Source organism: Adiantum capillus-veneris, chromosome 15 (assembly GCF_014529385.1).
Source record: "Adiantum capillus-veneris isolate H3 chromosome 15, ASM1452938v2, whole genome shotgun sequence".
Lineage (NCBI taxonomy): Eukaryota > Viridiplantae > Streptophyta > Polypodiopsida > Polypodiales > Pteridaceae > Adiantum > Adiantum capillus-veneris.
Genome location: NC_140945.1, coordinates 82,886,260 through 82,913,215, shown reverse-complemented (window position 1 = coordinate 82,913,215; position 26,956 = coordinate 82,886,260). Strand labels below are relative to the sequence as shown.

General features: G+C 42.9%; 1 protein-coding gene across 2 annotated transcripts; it reads left to right on the top strand.

The window, feature by feature from the left end:
• The first annotated feature begins 16,792 nt into the window (after nt 1-16,792).
• Nucleotides 16,793-19,043, top strand: LOC147440974 (glucan endo-1,3-beta-glucosidase 8-like). 2 transcript variants are annotated; one of them, XM_086482758.1, is made up of 3 exons: nt 16,815-16,922; nt 17,151-17,464; nt 17,803-19,043. In XM_086482758.1, exons 2-3 carry the CDS (start codon nt 17,256-17,258, stop codon nt 18,899-18,901), a joined length of 1,308 nt encoding a protein of 435 aa, XP_086338884.1. In that variant the 5' UTR covers nt 16,815-16,922; nt 17,151-17,255; the 3' UTR covers nt 18,902-19,043. The 2 variants fall into 2 exon arrangements, with proteins under 2 accessions (XP_086338883.1, XP_086338884.1); XM_086482757.1 differs by having other exon boundaries at nt 16,793-17,464.
• Nucleotides 19,044-26,956: the final 7,913 nt, after the last annotated feature.

The window sequence follows — 26,956 nt, the reverse complement described above, 5'->3', positions numbered from 1 at the left end:
AGGGTGCGTAAGGGGATGCCGAACAATTTTTGCTTTTGTCGGTATGACCGAAACAGGCTGTAATGAGCGATGAGAGCTCTCTTTCCCCCTCTACGCTATCTGCGAGAAACCGAGCCATCGCCAAGTTTTTTTTTCACTTTTGGTGAGCAAACAAAAAAAAGCGACACCCAATTTTGAGCAACCTCCTCGGCTACGAGCTGAATTCCACGGTCGGCTTGCAGGGGCGACTATGCAAGTAAGCTCTATACTAAGAACCCTCGGGTCCGGCTCATGAGGTGATTATCCAAGGCATGAAAACATCATAATTTTGTTTTTGCTGCACGACAGGCAAATCGTTTGCAATTTCTGAAACTACACGATTTTGACAACATGGTGGTGTTCGGGAATAGTGCATTGGCAGCCGAAGATTTTCAAATCTTTGCAAACTGAGCAATTTGCAAAGACAAAGCATGCATGTTGTTGACACTAAGAAGATTACCCGAGGAGATTGCTTTCAGAGTCCCAAAGAGGGCTAAAACATTGATAATATGGCTTCATCTGTACAAGGGACATTTCAATCACCGCTTCAAAGCAGTCTTGATGAGGACATGGTCCTCTGCACGAGAATCTTTCAAGGCTTCAATTGCTATTCACAAAAGATCAACATTATCATCATATTGGTGTTTGGAAATAGATCTACCTCCACGCTGACTATGGATACTTCAAACTGTTGGCAAGCCAAGGCCTGCGCTCGAGTATACAACTGCTCGACAGAGCTGAGGATTGATGATGCTGGAATCGAGTGTATGGACAAATAGGAGGTTCTGTTGCCAAAGATAGTGGAGATTTTGATACAACAAGCATGTCCAGTGGTGGATAAAAGAGAATCTCAAGCGGTGGCTTTGCTTACATTGCAAGAATGCGAGCTATGGTTGATGGATATGGTGGTATATACGGCTGTGTGGTGGATGGTTCAGCAGGTGAAAGTGGACAGTTTGCGGAGGACTGCATGGAGTGCTGAAGGCAGACTATGGGTAGCCTATATACATGATGGGCTATGTGCTGGGGTAGAGCACTATGATAAGCAACTACATATGGGTGGAAGGTATTAATGTCAAGTTTTTTATCTAGGTGGACACTATGTGAGGCAGGGGGTGGGGCAACCCTCTTGAAGGTTTGGCAGTAGGCTCTCGGGGGGTTCACTATGTGTAAAACTACCATAGGCTAGCTTGCCACCACTCTTCAAACAATTTGGGGCCTTGAGGGCCACCCGCGGGATCAAGTTCTTAATGGGTGCCACATCACCACACAGCACCGCCACTTAGAAGTGCCTACTGACCCTGCCTGCTACTACTGCAAGCCACCGACACTGGCCCAAACCGCTCCCTATGCGCCACCGACCTCAACACATGCAGTGCCTCAGCAGACCCTCCATCACCACGCAGAGGAGGGAGCTCCCCTTGTGTCCATATGAGGTCTCACATCCCTGTACTTAAAGACTTTGATGAAGGCTGCTATCTCCACATATGGGCTCAATGCCTTGCCACGTGGTGCCTCTTGGGTGGCCATCCCCCAAGCCTCCAAAAAAATCAAAATCCCTTCTAAAAAGAAACACTCTTTTGAATTCTTTGCTTTGATTGCCCACTATCACCTGGTTATCTGATTATCAATCCGCAAAGCCCAAAAAAATAAAACACATGATTGGCACCCAAATGCATCCAACCTTGCCACAGTTTGAGATTCCCAAGATCGCCATCCGAGGCCGCGAAAACGCTAAAGTTCATCTGCAACCAACCTCGAGCAATTGCACCCAATCTTTGTCCGGCCATAACGTACAATCCATAACTCTGTTTGATGAGCAGACAATTCATGTTAGCTTCATATACACCACATGAAATGCATACTCTCCCTTGCAAAGCTCTGAAATCATCAGATTGCACGTCTATCGATGCAACCAACCTAGCACAAACCTGGCCCCCGACAAAACTTTGGCTGCTAATAACTTGACATCCGAGAGTCAGATAGCTGATCTGAAAAGACCAGCAGGCTCCATAGATCAATCTCTACACATACTCTGCTCCAAGCTGGTTTGGACCCCCTGGCTCTACTTGCCCTATTTGGCTCACTTTGCAATGCACTGCACCTTCAAACTCAAATATCTTGGGCTCCGGAGCTTTGTGTGATAAGTCGTGTGGACCTTCTGCTTCATCATTCAAGTTCTACATTTCTAGGCCCAAAGATTTCACCTTGAACCCTCCTTCATCTGCCATCCAAATTAGCCCCTTTGAGATGAATGTGATATTTTTAAGGGCTTTTTGCCATTAGACTTTTTTTTCCATACTGCTCTTTGGCCGAGGATTGCACCGGCTCAGGAATTTTGTTGTACACGGTTGTGTTGGTGATAGAGGAACCCATCATTTCTATCTCTTGACGTCGATTTCCCCTTCCCCTTTCTCTTTTTTTCTTGTGTGCATGTGTTTTTGAGCGTGCGTCGGTGTGTGTCCCACCCTAAGTTTGTCGTGCAAACGGAGATACGGAGAGGCTGTGTGCATGTGGGAGGTTGTGAATTGGGTAGAGTGGAATGCTTGGGTCTGTTTGGGCCATTACAAAGAATGTGTGTGTATGGTCATGTGCAAATATTGGTTTGCTTGCAGATAGTGTCAAGTTTTGAAGGTGAACTCTAGTGGATTGGGGCACTGTGTAAACCCGGGGCAATAGTGAGGCATTGTGTTGTGTTCTGGGTGTGTTCTTCTTTCCCCCTCTCCAACGCCATTGTGATGGGTTGAACCCTACTTACCCATCAGCCATGCATTATAAGTGGGTAGTAGATTTTGCTACAATAACATTGGGCTTATGGAAAATGAGATACATAGTGCTCTTTATGTGGTCAAGCATGTACATGGGAATGCAACTTATACCTTGCATGAGTTAGATGAGACATAAATAAAGATCCCCATCTAAGGAAAAATAATGAATTTGTGTAGAAGAAGAGGTGATGTCGATGCATTTGATTCACATGAAAGTCAAAAGAAAGACTCTAATGAAAAATTTATGAGTGACTTAAATGAAGACTGAACCTATTGCAAAAAGATATGTGTGGCACATGTAGGAGGATTTACAGGTTTCGAGGGGGTGGATGTTGTGCTATGAAATATGTTTAATGTGAAACTACAAATATATACCTTACTCTTAATGCTTTTGATGTGTGGCACCAAATGCTATAGTGTATAGAGTGGGATATATGCAAAAGTGGATGCCACGATTGCAGGCGTGTGCATATCTTGTCGAACAAACGAGACCCGAGACGTGGTACTATTGCATTTTTTATTACATATAAAAACATGTCTAATTTTATTTATCAATGTACAAATCTCAAGTGTTTCAAAGTTGCACGCTCGTTTGCCTAGAAAGTTCAATGCGGACGATCTTGGCAAAAAATAGCTGGTTTTGTATGCGGCCACAAATGATGTTTCCAAAATGCTTTCCAAGTGCAAAAATAAGGTTGACCATGAAATTTGATCCCCCATCAAATTCCAACTCGTTTGGGCATTTTACGGACAAAAAATGGCATTTTTGGGAAAAAAAGGGCTACAATTGGTAAAAATCAACCAAAAAATAGCAAAACAAATGGACATCAACGATGATGCCATTGTTTCTCAAGCTGACAAGCAACTTATAGAGACAAGAGAAAGCTCATTTGGGCATATAAGCAAGGAGATATAGTCCTTCCAATCCAGGGTGTTTGTGTAGTCCTATGATACTTCCAATACGTTGGAGAAGGGGAATAGGGAACACACCCAGCACACAAACTACTTTCCTGTCTATAGCCCAGAGATTCCACAGCACCCCTAACCTCTCAAAAAACACCTTCAAATTGGCTTATTTGCACTATCAACTCTGCTTTAGCATACAAAACAACTACCTCACACCTTGCAAAAAACACCCACAACACAACAAACACCCACACTGCTCAACTCACCCTTCCGAATCACAAGACAGTCCTAATCTGCCCTCTCTGTAGCACCTCTCGAGCTGCAGGCAAACCCTCTGTGAGCTATGACCAATACACGAAGAGCGAGAGAAAAGGAGGGGAATGGGGAGAAGCAACACACAAGATTGGGGCAAGTGAGTGGTATTATTGCATAGAGAGTAGTACAACTAATGTATGCAACTTCAATGGAAAGCTTGGCATCACACAAGCTTCAAGCTTTCACTTACTCACACAGGAAAAAAAATCCAACTGGTCAAAAGACCCTCTTTGGCCAAAAGACCCCAAAAAATGAACCAAAACCTCCTTTTATAGGGGTGTGCCTAGAAAACTCAAAAAAGAAAAAATGTGGTGTGATTCCATGTCGTACACTCCATTTGGAGCTTCTTTTAGACTTTTTATGCATTGCCAACACTTGGCCTAGTTTACTTTTGGAAAGCTTTTCATGGTGTGCACACTTGTCCTTTGCATCTTCCACTTTGGCCGGCCGGATTTCCCACTTCTTAGCCTTTGAGTATGTTTGGCCTTGTCCACTTGACTGCTCTCGGACTCTCCTTCTAGCTCTCCTTGGCATGCTGTTGTGGGACCTCTTCCTTACAGGAGGGGGGGAGGCAATAGCGATGTCGCTATTGCCCCCTCCTTCCTCCTTTAAAATTTCGGGGCCCCATGGGCCGTGGGAACACCCCATGCCGGGTACCACGTCATCATCACCACCTGTCTCCGCAAGCGCACGTGCTCCGGACTCCATTTGGCATGCAGTCACTTCCTACTAGCTCCGTATGGTGTACACTCTTCTCTAGAACTTCGTCGGTACTCAAAAGATGCTAGATGGAACGTTGTCCAATGCGGCCAAGTGGGCTCAGACCCGACCCCCGAAAAAACTTCAAATGATCATATCTTGCAAACCGTGGCTCTGATCATCGATCTGAAAAGACGGGTAGGCTCCATGAATGGAGCTCCACACACCTATATCGTGACTTCCATTTGGACCATCTGTCCCCAGCTACCTTGTCCGGCAAGAATCTGCAACCCACCAAAGCTTCACCCTTCAATAACTTGGGCTCCGTAGCTCGGTTTGATGAACCGTCTGGACCTCTTCCTTCAGCACTTCAAGCTCTTCATTTTTGGACCCAAAGGCTGCACTTTGCATCTCCTTCACCTGCTACCCCAATTAGATCCTTATGTAGCCTTCCTTGGCCTATAAGCTACCTCATGACTACACTTCCGCTGCTACCTGCCATCCCATGGACTTCCTAGCTGCATCATCCCCTTTCCATGCTTTTGCTTGCGTGTACACATCTGTCCATGCCATCTTCTAGAGTCGACACACTTTGGCTGCACCATCATTGCCCACCCCCCTGTTGAGCATGTATGCTCAATCACAAAAGAGCTTTATTCCACTATAAACTGCAAAACCTGGCACACACTATGAGAAAACTGAAACCATATATACACTGTTTTATTATACCCTATTGCCAAACCTTCAATTGGGTTGCCCTACCCCCCTGCATAACATAGCTTCCACCTGGATCAAACACCCAGCTCCGTTCACTTGCATCCATCTGTAACAACCTCCAATAGTGACCTACCCAAGCACGTAGTCATCAATGCACACAAAAGGCCCATATCACTTTAGCACTTCTTCGAACATCATCTTGTCTCATCAACCTATACGGCCCTGCAAACAGATTACTCAAACCAACCAAAATAACTGGTTCTGAAATCCCATCATCTGTACAAACCAACACTTTTGACCCTCCCTCCCAGCCATGTAAAGTAGAGATCCTCTCAAAGGAACCCCGTATCTGATGGATAACATACTGCACAGTTGCACTTACAAGCATACCTTTCAACCATGGGTTGCATATCTCTTTTGAAAGCTGGGACACATCATGGGAATCTCCTCCATATGCCATAGAACACATCTCTTGCACTGGCTTCATGCTCTCTTGCACCTCCTCTTCGAACTCACTTACACTGTCATCAAGCCTTTCATCATTGATTGGCCCTTCAAGGTCGCTCAGCACTTCCTTCTGTCCAGCTTCAGTCTCCTGCTCTTCAATCACCTCTTCTACTGATGCATCGTTCTCCTCTAGGGAAGAGAGGAACTCGTTCTCTACCGCATCCATCTCCAGTTCCTTCATAGACACGGCTGCTTTATCCCTCTTGGCAAAATGGTGCATCTGCTGCGCCACCATGGCACATTCCACCGCTACTTTCATCATCACGGCCATTAGCATGGCACCACACACCACCTTCACCTGCATTCCATCATCTATAGGTCTATACCGCATCTTTTGGCTTTCATCAACTATCTTGGCTTGTTCTGTTCCCTGCTCTTCTTACACATGTTCTATTACCATATCATCAAACATATAAGAGGGCAGCTTTACCTTTACCAATTCGGGCTCATCAGATTCCATCTCCTCTTCATAGGATGTATACTCATCCGCATTATTCTCCTCGCTTGTCTCCCAGCTAATCGAGCTTGTATCATCATCGGCATCGGCATCATATACCGACTCTCTGTCAGCATATGCATCCACTGGCTGCTCCACAAAAGCTTGACCATCTTCACCACTTTGCAAACTTTCTTCATTAGCTTTTGAACCCTCACTATCTGCATCTCGATTGCATTCTGCTACCTTTTCATGCAACCTTTCAACAAGACCATGCTTTACCTCTTCAATCCGTACTGGAACCTCCACATCTGCTACCACTTTTGCTCTTGGTTCACCTCAACATGGAGCTTCTCCTCGTTGACAAGCTCTTCCACCCTCGGCACATGCACATCACAAACTAGAAACCTCCAAGGAACATAACCAATAGTAGGTCTTACCTCCACAGGCATGGAATTTTGCACAATTGGAATCACCTTTGGTTGGACCCAAGAGCACTTCGCACCCTCCGCAACAGGCATATAATCTGTCGGCTTTAGCATTCCCAACTCCAGATTCCGCTTCACCTTTGTGCTCTTTATTTTTGCCAAATAGACCATGTCTTCATAGGTATCCGCACCATCTTCGACCTTTTCTCTAATCCTTGGATGCAAGCACTCTAACAGCTTTGACAACTTCAAAGATTGATTGCTTTTGACCCTAGTAGCAATCTCTAACTTCTTCCAACACGCTTCAAACTGCTCAATGAAAACAGAGAAATCTTTACTTACATCTTGGCGTACCGCCTTCAGCCTTGCACCAGCCTTTTCCGCCGTAACCACCTCTCGAAACCGCTCCAGAAACTGACTCTGAAACCTTTGTCATGTTTCTCGATCACTGCTCTCTAAGCCATCGAACCACACCTTGGCTCATCCTCGCATCAACAACGGCATCGTCTGTACCCTTTTCGAATCCGTCGACATATGCATCGACAGCAACCATAATTCGAAATCTGCTAACCAATTCTCGAGATCTTCAACGCCCGTAAATATGGGGCCAAAACCTGGCTCCACCATCTCTGTCAGCTTCAACCTCGACCATCAAACATGTTGACCGTGAGCCAACCGCTTCGTTGGCAAAAAAACACCACTTTCAACCGCAAATTGGAGCATCAGATAGATCCTCAGTGGGGGAACCAGAAGATGGAGAAGGGGAATAGGGAACACACCCAGCACACAAACTACTTGCCTGTCTATAGCCCAGGGATTCCACAACACCCCTAACCTGTCAAAAAACACCTTCAAATTGGCTTATTTGCACTAACAACTCTGCTTTAGCATACAAAGCAACTACCTCACACCTTGCAAAAAACACCCACAACACAACAACACCCACACTGCTCAACTCACCCTTCCGAATCACAAGACACTCCTAATCTACCCTGTCGGTAGCACCTCTGGAGCTGTAGGCAAACCCTCTGCAAGCTATGACCAAACACGAAGAGCGAGAGAAAAGGAGGGGAATGGGGAGAAGCAACACACGAGATTGGGGCAGGTGAGTGGTATTATTGCATAGAGAGTAGTACAACCGATGTATGCAGTGATAGCCATTTTTCAGCTCTCCATAATTGCCATAGTCAGTTACTCCACCCTACCAAATTCACCCAAACGCTATGGCTATCCCTACCATTTCACTGTACATAGGCGTGTGTGAGTTAGGGGATTTTTTCCATATCTTCTTAAAAACCCTCAGCTAGCTAGTCACTGGGCTAGTTGAGCCAAAAAAATAAAAAAATAAAGTATATTATGGCCTCTTTGTGTGTAAATATTTCATTGTATATATGGCCTAAATATAGGGATTTTTTATAATTATTTTGGTATTTTAATATTTCCACTTAGGTGTGTGTTTTATTAAACCTATGTACACCTTCTTTCATCCTCTTACACCATAATTATATTTTTTGCCAATATGTACATACTCTAACCTCATATTTTTCCTTTATACGAATCACTCCCACATTTTCACCCTCATCCTCGTGAAAACAAAAAAATGATTTCTACTCATTGGTCACGTTTATTATATTATTTACTTGCATACCTTTTCCTCTTTCACCCAAAATACTTCAAAGAGGGACCATATAATATGATTCCAATATATTTCCATATCCATAACTCCTTCATATTTTTTTATTTTTTTTTACTCATTATTCTAACACCATGTGCTCATTGAGCTAAAGTCTATGAATAGTCCATACACTAGTCCCACTATGTATATATGTCTTTATTCACCAATACTCCTGCTCCATGCATGGGTCAAGGGAAACATGGATGCTTTGTATTATAATATGACAAAGGATGGGCTCACTCTTGGATGCATTATACAAATTCAACAAAGGAGGGGGCGTATATACAATGCACGGGGGAAAAAACCTCCTAAAGAGGGAAAAAATGCCCCGGCAGTCCTAATGTGTTCACACACATCACTACCACATGTATATGGTAAAAAATCCCCCCTGGAGTGATGCGGTGAACGAGAACTGGCACATGAGTAAAGGGAAGTGCCATGCCCTAAGGACATGATCAGTCCACAAAGGGGAGTAAGCCCAAAGCTTTGTGGAAAGCTTCGAGCTTCTCACGAGACAATGCCTTTGTGAAAAGATCTGCAAGGTTGTCCTGTGTTGGCACATAAGCCAAGCTGATCTCTCCTGCTGAGAGACTCTCCCTGAAATAATGGTAATGCACCTCAATGTGCTTTGTGCGAGCATAAAAAATTGGGTTCCTTGCAACTGCCAATGCGCTCTGACTGTCAGTGTAGATAGTGTTGGCAGTGTCCTGTCCAACACCCAAATCAGCCATAAGGCGTCTGAGCCATACACACTCAACCGTAGCTGTGAAGACTGCCCTGTACTCAGCCTCACAACTCGAAGTGGCCACAGTAGGTTGCTTCTTGCTCAACCATGATATACATGAACTGCCAAGCATGAAACAAAAACCACTTGTGGATACTCGCGTGTCAAAACAACCAGCCCAATCTGAGTCCGAAAAAGCATGTAAGTCTGGCGGCAATGATCCCCCCTTGGGATAAAACAAGCCAAGGTGTAAAGTGCCACTAAGGTAGCGGAAAATCCTTTTGACAACCTGCCAATACTTAGACCCTGGGCTATGCATAAATCTACTGACCTGTGAGACTGCAAACTGAATATCCGGCCTCGTGTTGCATACATAAATGAGGCAGCCAATAGCAGTTTGGTAAAGAGTGACATCAGCAGGATCGCCAGCATCATGTAGACTCAACTTCAAACCTGTTTCCATGGGAGTGGCAATAGGTTTGCAATCCTCAAGTCCAAACTTACATAGCAATGTCTCTATGTAACTTTTTTGACACAAGGCAATACCACCATCACACTGCTTAAACTGTATACCCAAGTAATGATGCAACAACCCTAAATCTTTCATCTTGAAAGTAGCATTCAAATCAGCCTTAAATTCAGCAATATGTCTCTCATTTGGTCCAGTGATCAGCAAATCATCAACATAAAGAACCACAATGAGAAGTACATCACCCTCACGCTTTACATACAATGTGCTTTCTGTTGGACTGTTACGAGAACCTTGTTTGACCAAATGAGTGTCAACTTTCTCATACCAAGCACGAGGAGATTGCTTCAACCCATACAAAGCCTTCTTACATCTGCACACTTTGTCCTCTTGTCCTTTTATGACAAAACCGCGAGGCTCCGTTACATAAACTTCCTCAAATATGTCACCATTCAAGAAAGCAGTAACAATGTCTGATTGATGTACATCCCAACCAAAATGAGATGCCAATGCACATAGAAAACGCACAGAAGTCATACGACAAGTGGGAGAAAAAGTCTCTTCATAATCTCTGCCTTTTTGCGGTGCATAACCCTTTGCAACAAGTTGAGCCTTATGGCAATCAATCTCACCATCCGGCTTGCGTTTCAACTTGTAAACCCACTTCGTACCAATGGCCTTTTTGCCAGGAGGCAAATCACATAAAGTCCATGTGTCATTCTCTATAAGTGCATCATATTCTGATTGCATGGCAGCCATCCAATTTTCTGAATTCTGCGCTTCATCAAAAGACAGAGGCTCCTCAACATCATGTAAACTAGACACAGCCAAATCATAACAATCTGATGCATAAGATGCATGGCGAGAGCTTGAACGAGTACGACTAGACAAAGGTGCATCCAATTTACTGTCACGCAAAGTGTGCACCAGCCATTTTGGCATACCTCTAGCCTGCTCATTTTCAGCCCTTTCCTCATCAAGTACATCATGTACATCTGCATCAGTAATAGGCTGATCTGTAACATTTTCAAAAACCCGCATAGGCTATACATTTGCCTCATTGGAACTTACATTCGTATTTCCACCATTGAAAAGAGGCAACAAAGTGTCATAAATGTCCTATGAGCTTACATTACTGTCTCTAGTACATGACAGCAAGGGCTGAACAGAATCTTCCACAAACACTACATCCCGTGAAACCAGAATACGCTTTGTTTGCGGATGATATAACCTGTAACCTTTGCTTTCAGCACTATAACAACCAAAAATACATTTGACAGCATTATCATCCAATTTTCTGCGTTGTATTTGTGGCACCAAAGCATATGCCAAACATCCAAAAACACGCATGTGCTCAATAGAAGGCTTTCTATCATGCCATGCTTCATAAGGAGTAATAGACTGCAAAGCTTTCGTAGGACACCTCTTAAGTACATAAGTGGCACACATGATGGCCTCAAGCCAAAAAGAATGCGGCAAAGCTTGACTTTTGACCATACATCGTGCCATTTCCGTCAGTGGCCTGTTTTTCCTCTGAGCAACACCATTTTGCTGAGGTGTATAACGCACTGTACATTGGTGTTTTATCCCACGACTAGCCAGAAATGCATTAAATTCATGAGACATATACTCTCCCCCTCGATCGGAATAGAGGGTGCCCATAGTACATTTCGAGACATTTTCAGCCATAGCCAGAAATTGTTTGAAGCACATAAAAACTTTGGACTTCGCTTTAAGCGAAAATACCCATGCATGCCTAGAGTAATCATCAATGAAAGTCACGAAGTACAGGTAATTGCCCAAGGACGGAGTTTGCATGGCCCCACAAACATCACTATGCACAAGCTGCGACCTGCATGTGGCCCAAACTGAACCTTCCTTTGGAAACTGAGAACGCTGCATCTTACCCAAAATACAGCCTTCACAAACATGTTTGATAGGTGCTTCAAGAGGCGGCAAAGAAGCAACCATATCAGATTTCTGCAAACGCAGCAAACTGGTAAAATTTAGATGACCAAAACGTGCATGCCAAAGTTTTGCATCTGAAATAGCCCTTGAATCTGCAACAGAATTTGTAATATTTTGTCCACACTTGTCATACAAAGTGGGCTTATATAGCCCACGGCACAAAAGGCCAGATGCAACAATTTCATCACCAAAACTGAGATCATGAACTGTACATCTGTCATCCAAAAATTTGACTACAAGTCCAAGTCTAGCAAGTGCGGATATACAGACAAGAGATTCTTCTTGATCCCAGGTACATAAAGTGCATCAAAAAGTGTGAAAGAACTGCCATTAGCAGCAGTAAGCACAATCTTTTCAACTCCCTGAACTGGATAAGAGGCATTGTTGGCACAAGTGACTGAATTCCCATGAGGGACAGACTCGAGAGAGGTAAACAATTCACGATGTGAGGTAATGTGCTTTGTAGCACCACTGTCGAAATACCACACATGTGAATCTGCAGCAACTGACAATCATGCATCATGGATAGCAGGATTGTAAGTGCATTCTGCGCTAAAAGCCCATTCTGCATCAACATCAGCATCACAGTCTCCTTTCACAGAAGACTCAGCAATGGCTGCATTTGTAGTGGAACCAACATTTGCAGTGGAACCACCCTCTTTCTTGTTAGCCTCTTTGGCCTTCAACTTAGGACACGACTTGATCAAGTGATCATTAGCTTTACAATAATGGCAACGCATCTTCTTTTTGCCCTTATCACCAGAATTGCCAGACGAAGTGCTTCCAGCAGAAGCATTAGGAACAGAAGTTTTGCCACTCGCAGCAGAACCATAAGAAGTGGTTGCATTGCTGTTACCACCCTTTCTTTGAGAAGCAATAAAAGCCTGCTCAACTGCACGCTATCTAGTCCTGTTTTTTTTGGAAAGTGACTCTTGCAACAGTAATGTGCATAATGCATCAAACTTGACAACTTCTGGATTTCCTTGGGTCATAAGTCTCCAAGTACTAGCAAAAGTCTGGTAAGGCATCAAGAACAGTCTGCACAAGTGAACTGTCTGAAATGACTTCACCTGCAGAAATAAGCTGCTCATTGATATCCTTGACACTAGCAAGGAAAGTGTCCATATCATCTTCCTCGTGCATAATCTTTGACTTCAACTCTTTACGCAGCAAAGTAATTTTAGCCTCATTGCGGCTTGCATAAAGACCTGCTAAAATATCCCAAGCCTGTTTTGCAGATTTTGTTGAACGGATGTGAGGAACAATGGTGCGCTTCACAGACAATGCAATCAATGCATGAGCCTGCGCATCCTTAACATCCCAACGAGCTTGTTTTGCCGTAGGCAAAACAACTCTAACAGCAGCAATTGCAGCAAGACCTACAACATCCTCAACATCGCCTACATCCTCAGAACCAGGACGTACATCAATGCCCTGCACAATGTTCCAGACGCCCTTTGACACAAGAACATGTTGCATCATATAAGCCCACATAGGGTAGTTGTCCCCATCCAACCTGTCCTCAGCAGCAAACATCTTGAACACATCTGTGTTGTTGTTGTCAACCAGGGTAAATGATGCACCTAATGTGAAAACTGCCCGAAAATAGGAGAAATGGAGCAGGAACAACACGTGCTATATAGCACAAACCATAGAAGACAATAAGGCACCTGTTATGTAGAAAACGGCACTGACAAAAATTCTACACAAAATGACGAAATAGCCTCTACAGTACTGCCTGTAGTGGAAACGGAGGCCGAAATGAGCCCGAATCGAAAATCTGAGCAGACCAAGCTCTACGAGCTGGCCCGAAGTATTTGTCGACCTGCGAACGCTCGTCAAAGCTCACTAAAATCGGAGAAAGTGAGCAGGCGTGTAGTGGAGCAGCTGGCGACTAAGCCCGGGAGGACGCAACCTGCTCTGATACCAATCGTTGGAATTAGGGTTGCAGAGAAACGCACACAGCTTGGAGACGACGAAGGAAGCTCAAGGCACACAATAGAGAGTGTATTACTTAGTGTGCAATGGAAAGATAGATAGCCCTAGAGTGATGGGTGTATATACAATGCACGGGGGAAAAATCCTCCTAAAGAGGGAAAAAATGCCCTGGCGGTCCTAATGTGTTCACACACATCACTACCACATGTATATGGTAACAACTCTTCCACTATAGCACTAGATACTCTAGCACGGATGAGCTCAGTTTTATTGATGTTTGAAAACATTTTGTGTTTATGTTTAGTCACAGGCAAAGTGCCATACATATGCCTCTGTTACGATCCTGATCACATACATGGTAAGTGAGTCAAGATGTGATCTATGGTACCTCTCTTTCCAAGAGCGTAGTACAAGTACATTGTTGTATGCTTATATGATAAGCTACGACACAGCCATGGTCTGCACTAGATCATATGCAAGGGGCATACAACACATTCGCATAAGGGATTTTCCTCACCCCAGCATTTTCTCTCTCTCCTTCCTAATTCTCTGCGGGAAAGGTGCATCTAGGCATGATTTTTCTCCATATCTTTCTATGTCGATATGGTAACAGGAAGGGCTAAGAGCCACCTATTTTGGAAGGGCTAAGCACCATCTGTTGTAATCCATATGTGATCAACCAGCTCTGTTCCGTTGAGTACCCATTGATTTTAATGACCAAGCAAGCATCTTGCTATTACTAATTTATTGGGTGTTATTTTAGCACTACACACTTTGAGTGTGAAGATCAAGTTGAGTTTTTGAAAGTCTCAAACTCGAAAATGCGTCTCTCTACCAAGGTGTATAGATGAAGCAAGCATTTTAGACAGCACGACTCTTCACAAAACCCCAAGATTATGGATTTTTGGGTGTGCAAACGATCTCGTTGTGAATACAACTCTAGCTTTTGTGGAGCTCCTATTAACACTAAGAGTGCATATATGAGTACAGTTTTGGGTAAGACCCAGGTCGTGATTACTAAATCACTTAGTAAGGGTCCATGGTCAATTCTTGGAACCTTCACGCTTGCATTTTCAAGGAAAGACTTACACAATCTGCCATAAGATAGTGGAAAATTTTCATCTTCCAAATTAACGTACTGCTACGGGCACGCCCAAGGGGGGACACAGACATCGGCCAAGGGCCGACTGCTAGCTGAGCAGTTTTCTTGAAAAGTTTAACCAAGGGGTTTGCCAATGTTGATTTTAACCAAGGGGTCTAGATCAAAGGCAACACCCAAGGTTACATGTGCAATACTACTTGCATTTCACTAATTTTCAATTAGTGTTCCAAGGGCTTTGCAGCCGAGAAATTTGGGCAGGTGCCTTTCACTCTGGATATAAGGGAACACTCTTCTTAACATAAAGGTACACATCTGCTTTGGTTTCGTTTGTTTTGGTTTGCTTTTTCTATGTAGGATGCATAAACTATGTTGTCATCCATTTTTGCTCTTCGGAGAAATGACAAGGTCATGTAAGAGCCAAATAATTTGGGCGGTGGTATCCAACATAAGTTTCTGCATTATGCAGTTATAGACCCACTTGTAGGGTTTATCTGGCACATGTTGTCACACGGGATGCAACATGGTCTAGGAACTCAAGGAATTTGGTTTAGCCAATTGGAGCAAGGTTAATGAGGGTCCCTCTCACTCCCATCGTAGAGTGTTTGCAATTACCTCCACGCACAAGTACATCTTGTACTTGAAGGATGTTCTTTTTTCAGACACCCTTACATGAGATATATTCCACATGTGGAGAATATGAGTCTTTGGGACTGACACTAGTGCCCACTATTTCGAGTATGTGTCACGACAAAGTCCCTAAGTGCTGGTCAAATCCCTTTTATAGACCTTTTTGGCACGTCGTATCAGGAACAATTTCGGTGGCCAAAAATTGTTGGATACTTAGAATGACTTGTTAAGGCACAAGTGCAGCTAACCAACATTACAGATGGTTGTTTTAGCATATAGCAAGACTATGAGTTGTTAATGAAAAGGTTTCATTGTTTGTACCTAGAAGTGATCAATGTTTCACCTTCTATTATGGTTTAAACCTTTCAGCAAGGCTTGCAACTGATTGCAACAGAAATATTTAGTTTCTTTTCAGAACTATTTACATTCCTCTTTAATGTGTGCTAGGAGCATCACATTCGCCATAAGTATTGGCAAGGATGATCATGGATATACAGGTTCGGATCTAATTATTGCTAAATGTATGCACACTAGGTGTTATGGGCCCTAGTGTTTAGCAAATGCTGATTTGGAGCGGCATGCATATTCATCACATTAGTGCTATGAAGAATTTTGCACTCTATGTGCAGTATCTCTATGAGATTACTTTTGGGTCTACTAATCACCAATAGAGGTCATGGCTCGGTTTGGGTGCTTGTGGATCTTCCAAGATAACCAAGATGGTTATTCAGGACATTGTTGTTTGCTCAGCAATGTTGTATGATATTACGATCCCCGTTTATCAGTCATCTGGGATGACTGTCTGTAAACTGTGGAAAAAAACACATCTCAATACTGTCAGAATCCAAAGAGGATAGGTAGATTACAAGTTACAAGTGTACTCTTGTATTGAAGGGTATGCAAAGTGCGTATGTTAGCACCAAGCAATCCAATTAGCAAGAATATACAAGTTACAAGTGTACTCTTGTGCTAAAGGGTATGCAAAGCACGTACGTTAGCACCAAGCAATCCAATTAGCAAGAATGTATCGCTCTAGTAGGCGTTGCTTACAATAAGGTAAAGCATGTTTGTGACTCAGTTTAGTCCCTTCATGTTTAAGTCAGGTTCTCAACCTTGAACACTCATTATGGTGGGGTTGTTTATTGATGAAATTTGCGAACAAGTCAAGGACTTAAACTTGGCTGATGAGTTATGTCAGCAAGTTACTTTCATGGAACGTGAAAACTTAACCGGTAGCTTGGTTGGTTGAACATTCGTCCGCTGTGACTTGGGTCATGGGTTCGAATGCGGCAAGGTGACCCTCGTAGTGCTCACGGCCATATTTCGTGACATGCAAGCAGGAATACTCGTGTTGCCACAAAAAAAAAAAAAAAAAAAACCTAATTGCTGCCTCACACTGAGTCACACAGAGTCAGAGGTGAAAAAGCTAGGAGCCTAGGACTGCAAATGGTCTTTTCCAAGACAGACTAGTAAAAACTTAAACCTTTCAAGATGGTACTTTTTATTCCAGTTTTTCAAAGCAGATGCTCATTATGAAAACTTGTAGCAGAGGATGTTACTAGATTGGCAGAGTACAATCAGCCCATGACTCATGAGGAAGCTCCGCAGCAGGGCACTCTTCTTTGGTAAGCTAATTAGAAGCATCGGAGCCTCGGTTAGACAAAGCTCTGTTCTTGTTTATGGGATCATAATCTCTGCTTTCTGTTGAGAAGACCTGCAGAGAAGAGTGACATTAGGCTCTCCTCTCTGCTTTCTCATTTCATCATCTTCACAGTCCTCTACTAGCTTGAGCCTGCACTTCACTACCTTGACCACACTTTCTTGCTCTTCTGCTCTCAATGGATTATCACCAGGTACATTGGGTTGTCCTCCTCGCCTGCACGCTCTGCTGTGCCCTAGCTCGTGCGGTTGGCGTAAACTGGGGTACTCAAATTTCGCATGCCCTGCCGCCTCAGACAATGGTTAGCTTGCTCAAGGCCAACCAGGTGGACAAAGTGAAGCTCTTCAACTCTGATACTAGTGTGCTCCGGGCGCTGGCCAATAGCGACATCGAGGTCATGGTGGGCATTTCTAACACTCTGCTCATTGCCATGGAAGACTCTGCTCAAGCAACCCTTTGGGTGCAGAACAATGTGGTGCGCTTCAGGCTGAGTGGGACAAATATAAGGTATGTCAATGTGTCTTTATATCAGTGACTATGTAAGAAATTTTAAGAGAAAGAGAGAGCACACATTGGCCCTTTACCCAACAAGATGTTGTAGAAGTTGAGGTCTCTGGGTCTGTTTGTTTGTTGCATGTGTGTGTGTGTGTATGTATGTGTGTGTTTGCGCGTGCGTGCGTGCGCACACACATGTATGCATGCTCACAAACACCTAGAAACACGGTGTAAAAGAGTTAGGGAGTTGTAGTCATGATTGATCTTTGCGAGAGTTACTGATTGCGGACAGAAAGCATCATTGCTTCGGAAGTAGCTTATGATTGGCTTGCTTTGTGTAATCTCTCTAGATATGTTGCAGTTGGCGATGAGCCATTCAAAGAAGGCTACAATGATACATACTCTGCATCTATTTACCCTGCTCTCAAGAACATCCAAAATGCACTTCACAATGCCGACATACAGGATCAAGTGAAGGCAACAGTCCCAATGAGTTTCGATGTCCTCTTGAATGCTGGCCTTCCATCTCAAGCCATCTTCAAAGAGGGCATAGCTCCAGTAGTAACCCAAATTGCCGCTTTTTTAGCACAGAATGGGTGCCCATTTACCATCAACATCAACCCATTTTTAACTGTTTATAGCAATAGAAGTTATGTCGTAGATGATGCCTTTTTTGACCGTGAGGCATCCCCTGTTGCAGATGGTACATACGTTTACCACAATGTATTCGATATTTCGTATGATTCCGTGGTGATTGCGCTGTCGAATTTGGGATATTCCAATTTGAGCATCATAGTGGGAGCTATAGGCTGGCCGACAGACGGAGGTATAAATGCAAATTCAAGTAATGCACAGAGGTTTAATCAGGGTTTTCTCGATCATTTGGCAAGCGGAACACCAAGACAACCAAACACAGTCATCAATTTCTATATGCTCAGTTTGATAGATGAGGATCTGAAGGATATATCGCTTGGCGGGTTTGAAAGGCATTGGGGTTTGTTCCAGTATGATGGGAAACCCAAATATTCACTCTCTTTCTCCAGTAATAATGAGGAGAAAATAACTGGAGCAGTAGGCGTCGAATATCTAGCGCAGCAATGGTGCATCTTTGATTCTAGCATTGTGGACACATCCACATTGCCTGACAGTGTTCAATATGCTTGCAACAATGCAGATTGTACAGCACTTGGCTATGGAAGCTCGTGCAATACCTACTTAAATGCAAGTGGGAATGCGTCGTATGCCTTCAATGCATATTTTCAGAGGCAAAATCAGGATGTGGGTGCCTGCTCTTTCAATGGATTAGGGCGTATTGTGAGTGAAAACCCTTCCAATGGTTCATGTGAGTTCGCTATTCAGCTGGCTTATGGTTCATCTGGTTCCTCTTCTATAAAGAAACAGATCTCCATGGTCCTGCTGGTTCTCATGCTTGTAGTGGTAGCATTTTAAGGCCACTCATGTACGATGTTTTGTAGATTGGAACCCAGGTGCTGATCCTTCCCCATTTGCCTCCCCATAAACAAAGAAAGAACACAAGAGGCTTTTGTATTGACCAATTTTGCAGGAATGGCAGATCTTTCCAATTAAAGTATTATCCAGAAAATTGGAAACATTTTGTCCTTGTACGATCATCGATAGGTATTGTGTTCACAGAAAACAGGCCTTTAGTGTAATTTTAACCAACCAAAATCATAAAATCCAGGCTAGGTTTTGAGTTTTCCTTAAAGAAAACAGGTAAAATTTTACAAGTTTTAGTGTAAAAACGGGCAATTCCTTCAAATTTTGACCTAAAATCCGAAAGAGTTTTTGAAGCATGCCGGTCGGGGAAAAAGTTTTTGTCATAGGGGTGTATGTTGATTAATGTGGCACGACAGATGAGGCCACTATGTGAAGATTTTGCATCACCTCCTTCTGTGAGTACAGGATGTATTGATGAAATCTGGATGGCATTGAGGCAACCCTTGATGTTGACTGAATATTCATTCCTTTATATGCAAAAGTTGTCTGTGCAGGTTATGATGTGACCATTGCAAGCCTTCCTCCCATGGGCATCAGGGGGTGGGATCGAGGGTAGTTATCACACCCATCAAGATCTACGGTGGAGATTTTGCGGCGAAGCAATATCGGGTACAAAATTAACCTTGGAGCCATTAGCTTCATCCTTGCTCTGCAACCTCTTCCACTTGTTAATATTCAAGTCAGTCTAAATTTTCTTAAGCAGTAGTGGCAGGTGTCTTCATGTGTATGAATGGTATGGTCCACCACTAAGCCTACTATCTCCTAGGGTGTTTAAGCACTCTAATTAAACAGCCTTTCATAGACTGTCTCTCCCTCAGAAAAAAGAGAACCCTTGGGCTTTCACAAGAAGATTTAGAAATTTTCTCATGTAGGATAACGGAGTCTTTCTCAGTGTTTTTCATACGATGCATAACATCATGAGCTTCTGCTCGAGAGGCACAGCCCAGCAAGCCAGCGGTCCCTTGCCCCCAATCGTACCTAGCTAGGTATATGGTGCCTCCCTCACAGAAGCTCATGATGTTGAGGTAAGTCACAATGTGGGAATTATTGTGAGAATTTGTCCAAGTCTTCTTGTATATGCTACTAGCTAAATAGATCTATTACATTGATAGCAAGATAGTCAAGGTTCTAACAAGCCGGATACTACCCTCAACGCTTCAAGCTCAATAACACACACACACACAGCCACAACTTGATGTAAACTTAAACTCGTTGTGAACTTGCATGTGAAGTCCAGTGATAGGATTTGACGCCCATCTGCCCTTAAGGCATTTTGCCGGTCGTATGAAGGCCAAAGTTTTTTTGAGTCTGTCATTGGAAGGGCTTGTTCAAAAATTATGCTTCTATAGAGAAGGGTGAAAAAATAGAATACATGTCAATGGAAGAGCTAATTAAAAAACATTTTATATATATTAATGCTCATTTACAATGTCTATGTATATTGGTTATACTCATTGACAGAATATAGTATCTTGCCTTGTAAATTATGCGAAATTTTCTCATTGGAAGGGCAAATTGAAAATAGACCCTTATATAGGAAAGGGTGCATTTTTCTACAACCCACCTTTTGAAAGAATAGGTTGCCCTTCAAATCCTAACACTGGTGAACTCTATAGGCTATGTGTACTATTCTACGGTGGTGTGAACTAGATGGGAACTCGATGAGAACTAGGATCGTGGCACGCCAAAACTATTATGTGACCATTTCCCTTGCATAACAAAATGTGTACACAAATGTAGTGGTAACACATTCGCCTCATGATGGTGAGGTGGTGAGGCCAAATTGCACATACTTTTTCGTCTAAATCGATCAAACAACCCATGATCAACAATGATCTAGGGCCGTAGGGTCGTAGATCCCTTCCAAAAAGGAGGTGTCAATTAGTGCCAAGGCCGCCATGCCCCCTTTCTCATGGCCTTGTGAGGGCATCGCCACTATGCATGAGCCAACCCCAAGTAGCTCGGCACTTGGTCTTCTTGTAACGAACTCCTTTTTAATCTTACATCAGTGGTTCACACACGAGGCCACAATCCCCAAGCTCCTAGTGTGTATACATGTGTCCAGCTTTAAGTATACGTCACATTCCTTCCTCGAGGATTTTCGTCTTCGAAAATTTTATTGGAAGGTGTAATCCTAAAGTTGGGGAATCTTTTGTGGAGAGTGCTTACTGGCTCTCAAGTAGAACTTCCATTTGATTAAACACTATGTATATATTACATGTTTGGTTCTCTTTTCTGGAGTGTTTAGTTTTTTTTTTGGTGCAAAACTCACAATTGTGAGTGGATAGTATTAAGAACATTAGAAATATACACCAACCTCGAACTCAGACCGAGCCTTGAGGGTCAAAAGATTACAAGTTTTCTGCTTGACATAGAGACCACAACTACTCCTAGGCTTTACTTATTACAAGATGTCATGTATTGTTCTAGACCAGTGCTCTGAGGCTTGTTTGCCTCCAATCATGTGGATCGTCACTCTGCTCTCTTGTATGATTTCACAAAAGCTTGCCACAGCCAAATTCCCCTCAAACACGCGGCAGTTCCTTGCTTGCCAAATATGGTGAAAGAAGTAGTACCTGATTATTTGAGTGCAGACAAGAAGAGCAGGACTTCCCAACTTGTTACTACCAAAGAACAGATCATTCTTGCAGAAGTGTTTAGTATTTTCTCGTTCTCATAAGGAAGAGATTGAGTATCTATGAGTTCCACAATTTGATCATTTGGAACCAAATTATCAGAATCCCCTAGTCTTTTCTTAAGCTTGCTAGCAATGGAGCTTGTAAGCTCTCTCCCCTATTATCTTAAGTATTGTGTATGGTCCACAATACCTAGGAGACAACTTTAAACATAGTCTACTTTTCATAGTTTCTAATTTTTCAGGCATATGAGGGTCAGCATAGGCTCTAGCTCCATCTTGAGCTCTCCTAATATTGCTCTGAGCAAGTTTAAGCATTTCATTCTTATCTTCTAAGAAATCTTTAGTTGCCTAAATCTTATCCTTTTGCACTCTTGCCGCATAGGGAGCTCTAGGTTGAAATCCATACATTAACATGAATGGACTATACCCTATGGAAGAGTACTTAGCACTGTTATATGCAAACTCTACTATAGGTAAGTACTCTTCTCAATTAGTTTGTTTTTTATTTACATATGCTCTTAGCATATCTTTTAGGATTTGGTTAATCCTTTCTATCTGACCATCTGGTCGTGGATGATGAGCTATATTCATGCTAAGCTTGGTCTCAAGTCTAACAAAAACAACTCTCTAGAAGTGGCTATTAAATTTTCTATCTCGATGAGGACAATGTCCACATTTAGACCATAGAATCGATATAAAGGTTCAACAAATAATCTAGCCAATTCGTGAGCCTTAACATCTGAGGTGGTAGGTATAAACCTAGCTATCTTAGTAAACCTATCACCGACACAGAATCATGCCCCCTTTGTGTTCTAAGTAATCCACTGATAAAATCTATAGAGATACTTTCCCATTCCCTTGAAGGAACGTATAATGGGTGTAATGGAATTTGCCTATTCAATTTGAGAATAGCGGAATTTAATGAGAGTACTTTCAAGAAATGATTTTGTGAGCATAGCGGGTAGACATAATTGAAGATAGCAACATAATCATAGCAATTAGTTAACTTGGCATAGACAATACTTTTGCAAGAGAGAGAGTTTAGAGAACATGACAACAATTGAGGACCGGATTTATGTGGAGCCGGTCCCCCCTCCAATAGGCATTTGTATTATGATTTCTCCCATAAAGAGAGACTTGTTACAATACAGTCTTTGTGTTCCTTGTGACCTAGGTGATGCCATGAAGATGGAAGGCTTCATGCACCACAAACATAACATAAACTTGAAGAAAGCTTTAACTATCCCAAGCCTCAGTCCCAAGACCTCAAACACCTTCGAAGGTGGAGAGAGCTAGCAGGGAATGAGGGTAGGGAAGAGGAAGAAGAAACATTTCGTAAGAGAAAGAATTAGTTCCTCACTTATCATACTCTTGTTGCTAGCATACATAATAGCATAGTAATGAAGAAGAAGGAGATGGCAAGCTTAAGCATTGAAGCATGGCTCTTGGTTGGATTTGCACTCCATAGCCAAGAGTGTTGGTGTAGGCTCTCAACCTCTACTTGCTTGGAGAGGGAGCTCTTGCACTTTGCATAGCACACAATGAGAGTGATTGTGAGTGTGTGTGGGTGAGTATACCCCCTAGGCACCCCCCTAGCTTGCTTGTGTCGACCCCCCCTTGTAGCTCATGCCTGAAGCTCATTGGACCCCTCCAGGCCTAGCCAATCACAAGCAGGAGCCATTACAAGCAACATGGGTAGCCTTGGGACAAGTGTCCCCCTTTCCCCTTTGAGAGAGAGGACTTGATAAATGCTAAAACAATTAGATAATTCATGTAATTTATCATTGGACCCCTTTGAAGCTTAGCCAATAGGCTTCAAGCAACACATGAAGGTAACATGGGTAGGGGCCTGACATGTGTCCTTGCTGCCTCTTCAAGTTGGGGCTTCCCTTGTGTGTGTGAGTGGGTGTTCTCTCTCTAGCTCCTAGGAAAAGGGCTCGCCCCCCCTCTTGTAGGAATGATTTTGACTTTAGGTGATCAAGCACCTTACTCATCAAGCATGACAAAGCACTTGAACTAGGGGGTGTTCCCACAAGCATCTCAGGCAAGCTTCTCAAGGCACCTCAAGTACCTTAATCATGCAGCAAGTCAAGCACCTCAAGCATGGAGCCAGTCAAGCACCTCAAGCATCTTAATCAAGCACCTCAAGCATGAAAAACACCTCAAGCATGACAAGCACCTCAAGCAGGACAAGCACCTCGAGCTTGGGCCGGGTTCCCACCTCAAGCTCAACCCTAGCTTACTTAAGGTCAAAAGGACTTTTACACACATTTATTGGAGGTCTTCAATGAAGCTAACCCTAAGGTCTTATGCTCCATTGGTTAGCCTTGCTCTTTGATAGACCATCTCCCTTTTGGGCCCCTTTACATTGGCCCCGTGTTGAGATAGATCTAAAAGCACATACCTATATCTTAACACTTGTTCCCGTTTATTCTCCCACATTAAGTGATCAATTTAATATGAGAAAATCATTTGGGTTAGTTAGATATTAGATTTTATGACATTACCTCTCTCTTGAAATCATAGTCGTCCTCGACTATGAGGTAGAAGAGATAAAGTCTTAGTCATTAGTCAATCGTACTTAGCGGGTAAAGGATCCCTTTTTACCCTACGACATCTTTCCAAAATGGATGACTAATCCATTTGGTGCTTGGGAGACATAGCTGCCGCAAGCATGTCTGCTCTTTAGTCCATTTCATTCTCCCAAAGTAGAGTGACAAATTCTACTTGGTGTTTGAGAGACGTCGTCATCACAAACATGATTCTAAGCATGCATACTAGTTAAATTTGTGCACAATTAAAAAGAGGACTAGTCATATAAGACAAAAACATGAGTTATTTAAAAGAAATTTGTACATTTGCTTACTCTAATGTAGCATTGTAAGCATTGACAAGGTTCATACTATCCTTAAGTTGTACTCCCTGCATCCATTTAGCATCTTCAAAAGGATAATTTTTGAACTTAATAAGATACCGTCGGATAATCTTACCATGTCGTAGTACCTTGTCTTCATGCCGAAGGATAGCTTCGGGTTGTAGCACCTCTTCTTGGTCTTCAACTTCGGGAGGGTCTTCAATAATTGGTTCAATTGGTGGCTCTCCTTTGTAGGGCTTAAGTAAGCTTACATGAAAGGCATTGTGTATAAGCCAATGGTTGGGCAACTTGAGTTGATAAGCCGTCTCATTGATAGGCTTCAAGATTTGGAAAGGACCATAGTATCTTTTTGCTAGTTTAGCATAATACTTTTGATGGCCCGTAGGATTTTTGCCCGTCGTTTGCCTTAATCGAGCCTTAGGAAACTTGAGTAAGACCCAATCATTTTCTTTGAACATTAAGGCTCTTCTGTGCTTATCAGCGGCAGCTTTTTGCCTTTGTTGAGAGATGGCTATAGCCTCCCTAATCTTTTGAAAAGATTCTTGTAGGTCACGGCTATACTCATCGGCGGCGAAGATCTTCCCATGTACTTTCAGTAGCAAGGGACTTTTAGGTCTTCCTTCTATGATCTCGAAAGGTGCTTTGCCCGTAGAAGTATGTACAGTATTATTGTAGGCATACTCTACTAGCGGTAAATACTTTTCCCATTGTGAGCGTTGATCTACTTCGGTAACATAAGTCTTGAGTAGATCGAGTATCGTAAGATTGGCTATCTCACTTTGGCCATCCGTTTGTGGGTGATAGGCCGAAGAGAAATTCAATCTTGTTCCTAGATTTTCAAAGAGACCTTTCCAGAAATTACTGGTCATTCTAGGATCTCTATCTGACACGATGGATGTGGGTAATCCATGGTGTTTGAAAATCTGAGATATGAAGAGAGTTGCCATTTGATGTGCCTTAATAGTCTTTTTGACAGGAATAAAATGTGCTTGCTTGCTAAACCTGTCGACTATTGTCCATATTCCTGTATTCCCATGGATAGACTTGGGTAATCCAAAGATGAAATCCATGGATATACTCTCCCATGGTGAATTTGGAATAGGCAATGGCTGGAGTAATCCAGGTTGCTTCCCTCTATCATACTTGGTCTTTTGGCATACTACACATTTTGAAACATACTCTTGTATGTCCACTTTCATGGTAGGCCAATAGAAATACGTCTCTACTCCTCGGAGAGTAGGTTGAATACCTCTATGCCCTGCATATGGAGGAGCATGGGATTCATACATAACCTTCTCACGAAGGGAATGGGTAACACATAGCCTATTGCCGTGGAGAAGATAACCATCCTGCAAGGTGAATGGTTCCTCTTTCTTCCCCAAAGCAAGGGCTGACATTATGTCTCTACAGTCAGGGTCAGTAGCATACTCATCTATCATAGAGGATAGATCATTGTGAGTAGCTATAGACACCGCATTAACTTTTGGTCGTCGTGAAAGTGCATCGGCAACTTGATTGTGCTTACCAGCTATGTGAGCAATATGGAAATTAAATTGCGAAAGAAAATTTGCCCACCTCATTTGTTTGTCGGAAAGCTTGGTTTGCGTCATGAAATACTTGAGACTTTGGTGGTCGGTTCGTAGGATAAATGGAGTCCCCAATAGGTAGTGCTTCCATGTGTCTAGGGCATGTAGAACAGCTAAAAGCTCTTTCTCATAAATGCCCAAGACTCGTTCATCACCATTGAGCCTTCGGCTCTCATATGCTATGGCATGCCCTTCTTGAAGCCAAACTGCTCCAAGGCAATCACCACAAGCATCACATTGGACCTCAAATGGCTTTGAGAGATCCGGAAGCACGAGGACTGGTTGGGAAGTAAGCTTCTCTTTGAGTTTTTCAAAAGCATTTTGCTCCTTAGCAGACCATACAAACTTAACGTTCTTCTTGGTTAAGTCGTGTAGTGGTCCTGCTACTTGAGAGAATTTTGCTATGAAGCGTCTATAGTATGCACACATACCAATAAAGCTTCTTAGCTCATGTAGATTCCTTGGGTTAGGCCATGATTTTATTACCTCTAACTTTGATGGATCCATACGAATACCATCGTGAGAGATAATATGGCCTAGATATTGAATCTCTTGAAGGAAGAATTCACTTTTCTTTTGGTTGAGAAAAAGTTTGTTCTCCCTCAAGGCTTGAAAAATCACTTGGAGATGTTGCTTATGTTCCTCCAAAGACTTGGAGTAGATGATGATATCATCGAAGAACACTCCAGTGAATTTTCGATATGGTCTAAAAATTTTCTCCATCAAATGATTGAACGTAGCTGGTGCATTAGTCAAGCCAAAAGGCATGACTAGATATTCATAAAGACCAAATGTTGTGCGAAACGCGGTCTTTAAGATATCCTCATCCACTATCCTTATTTGATGATAGCCACTCTTAAGGTCAATCCTATTGAAGTAGGTAGAGC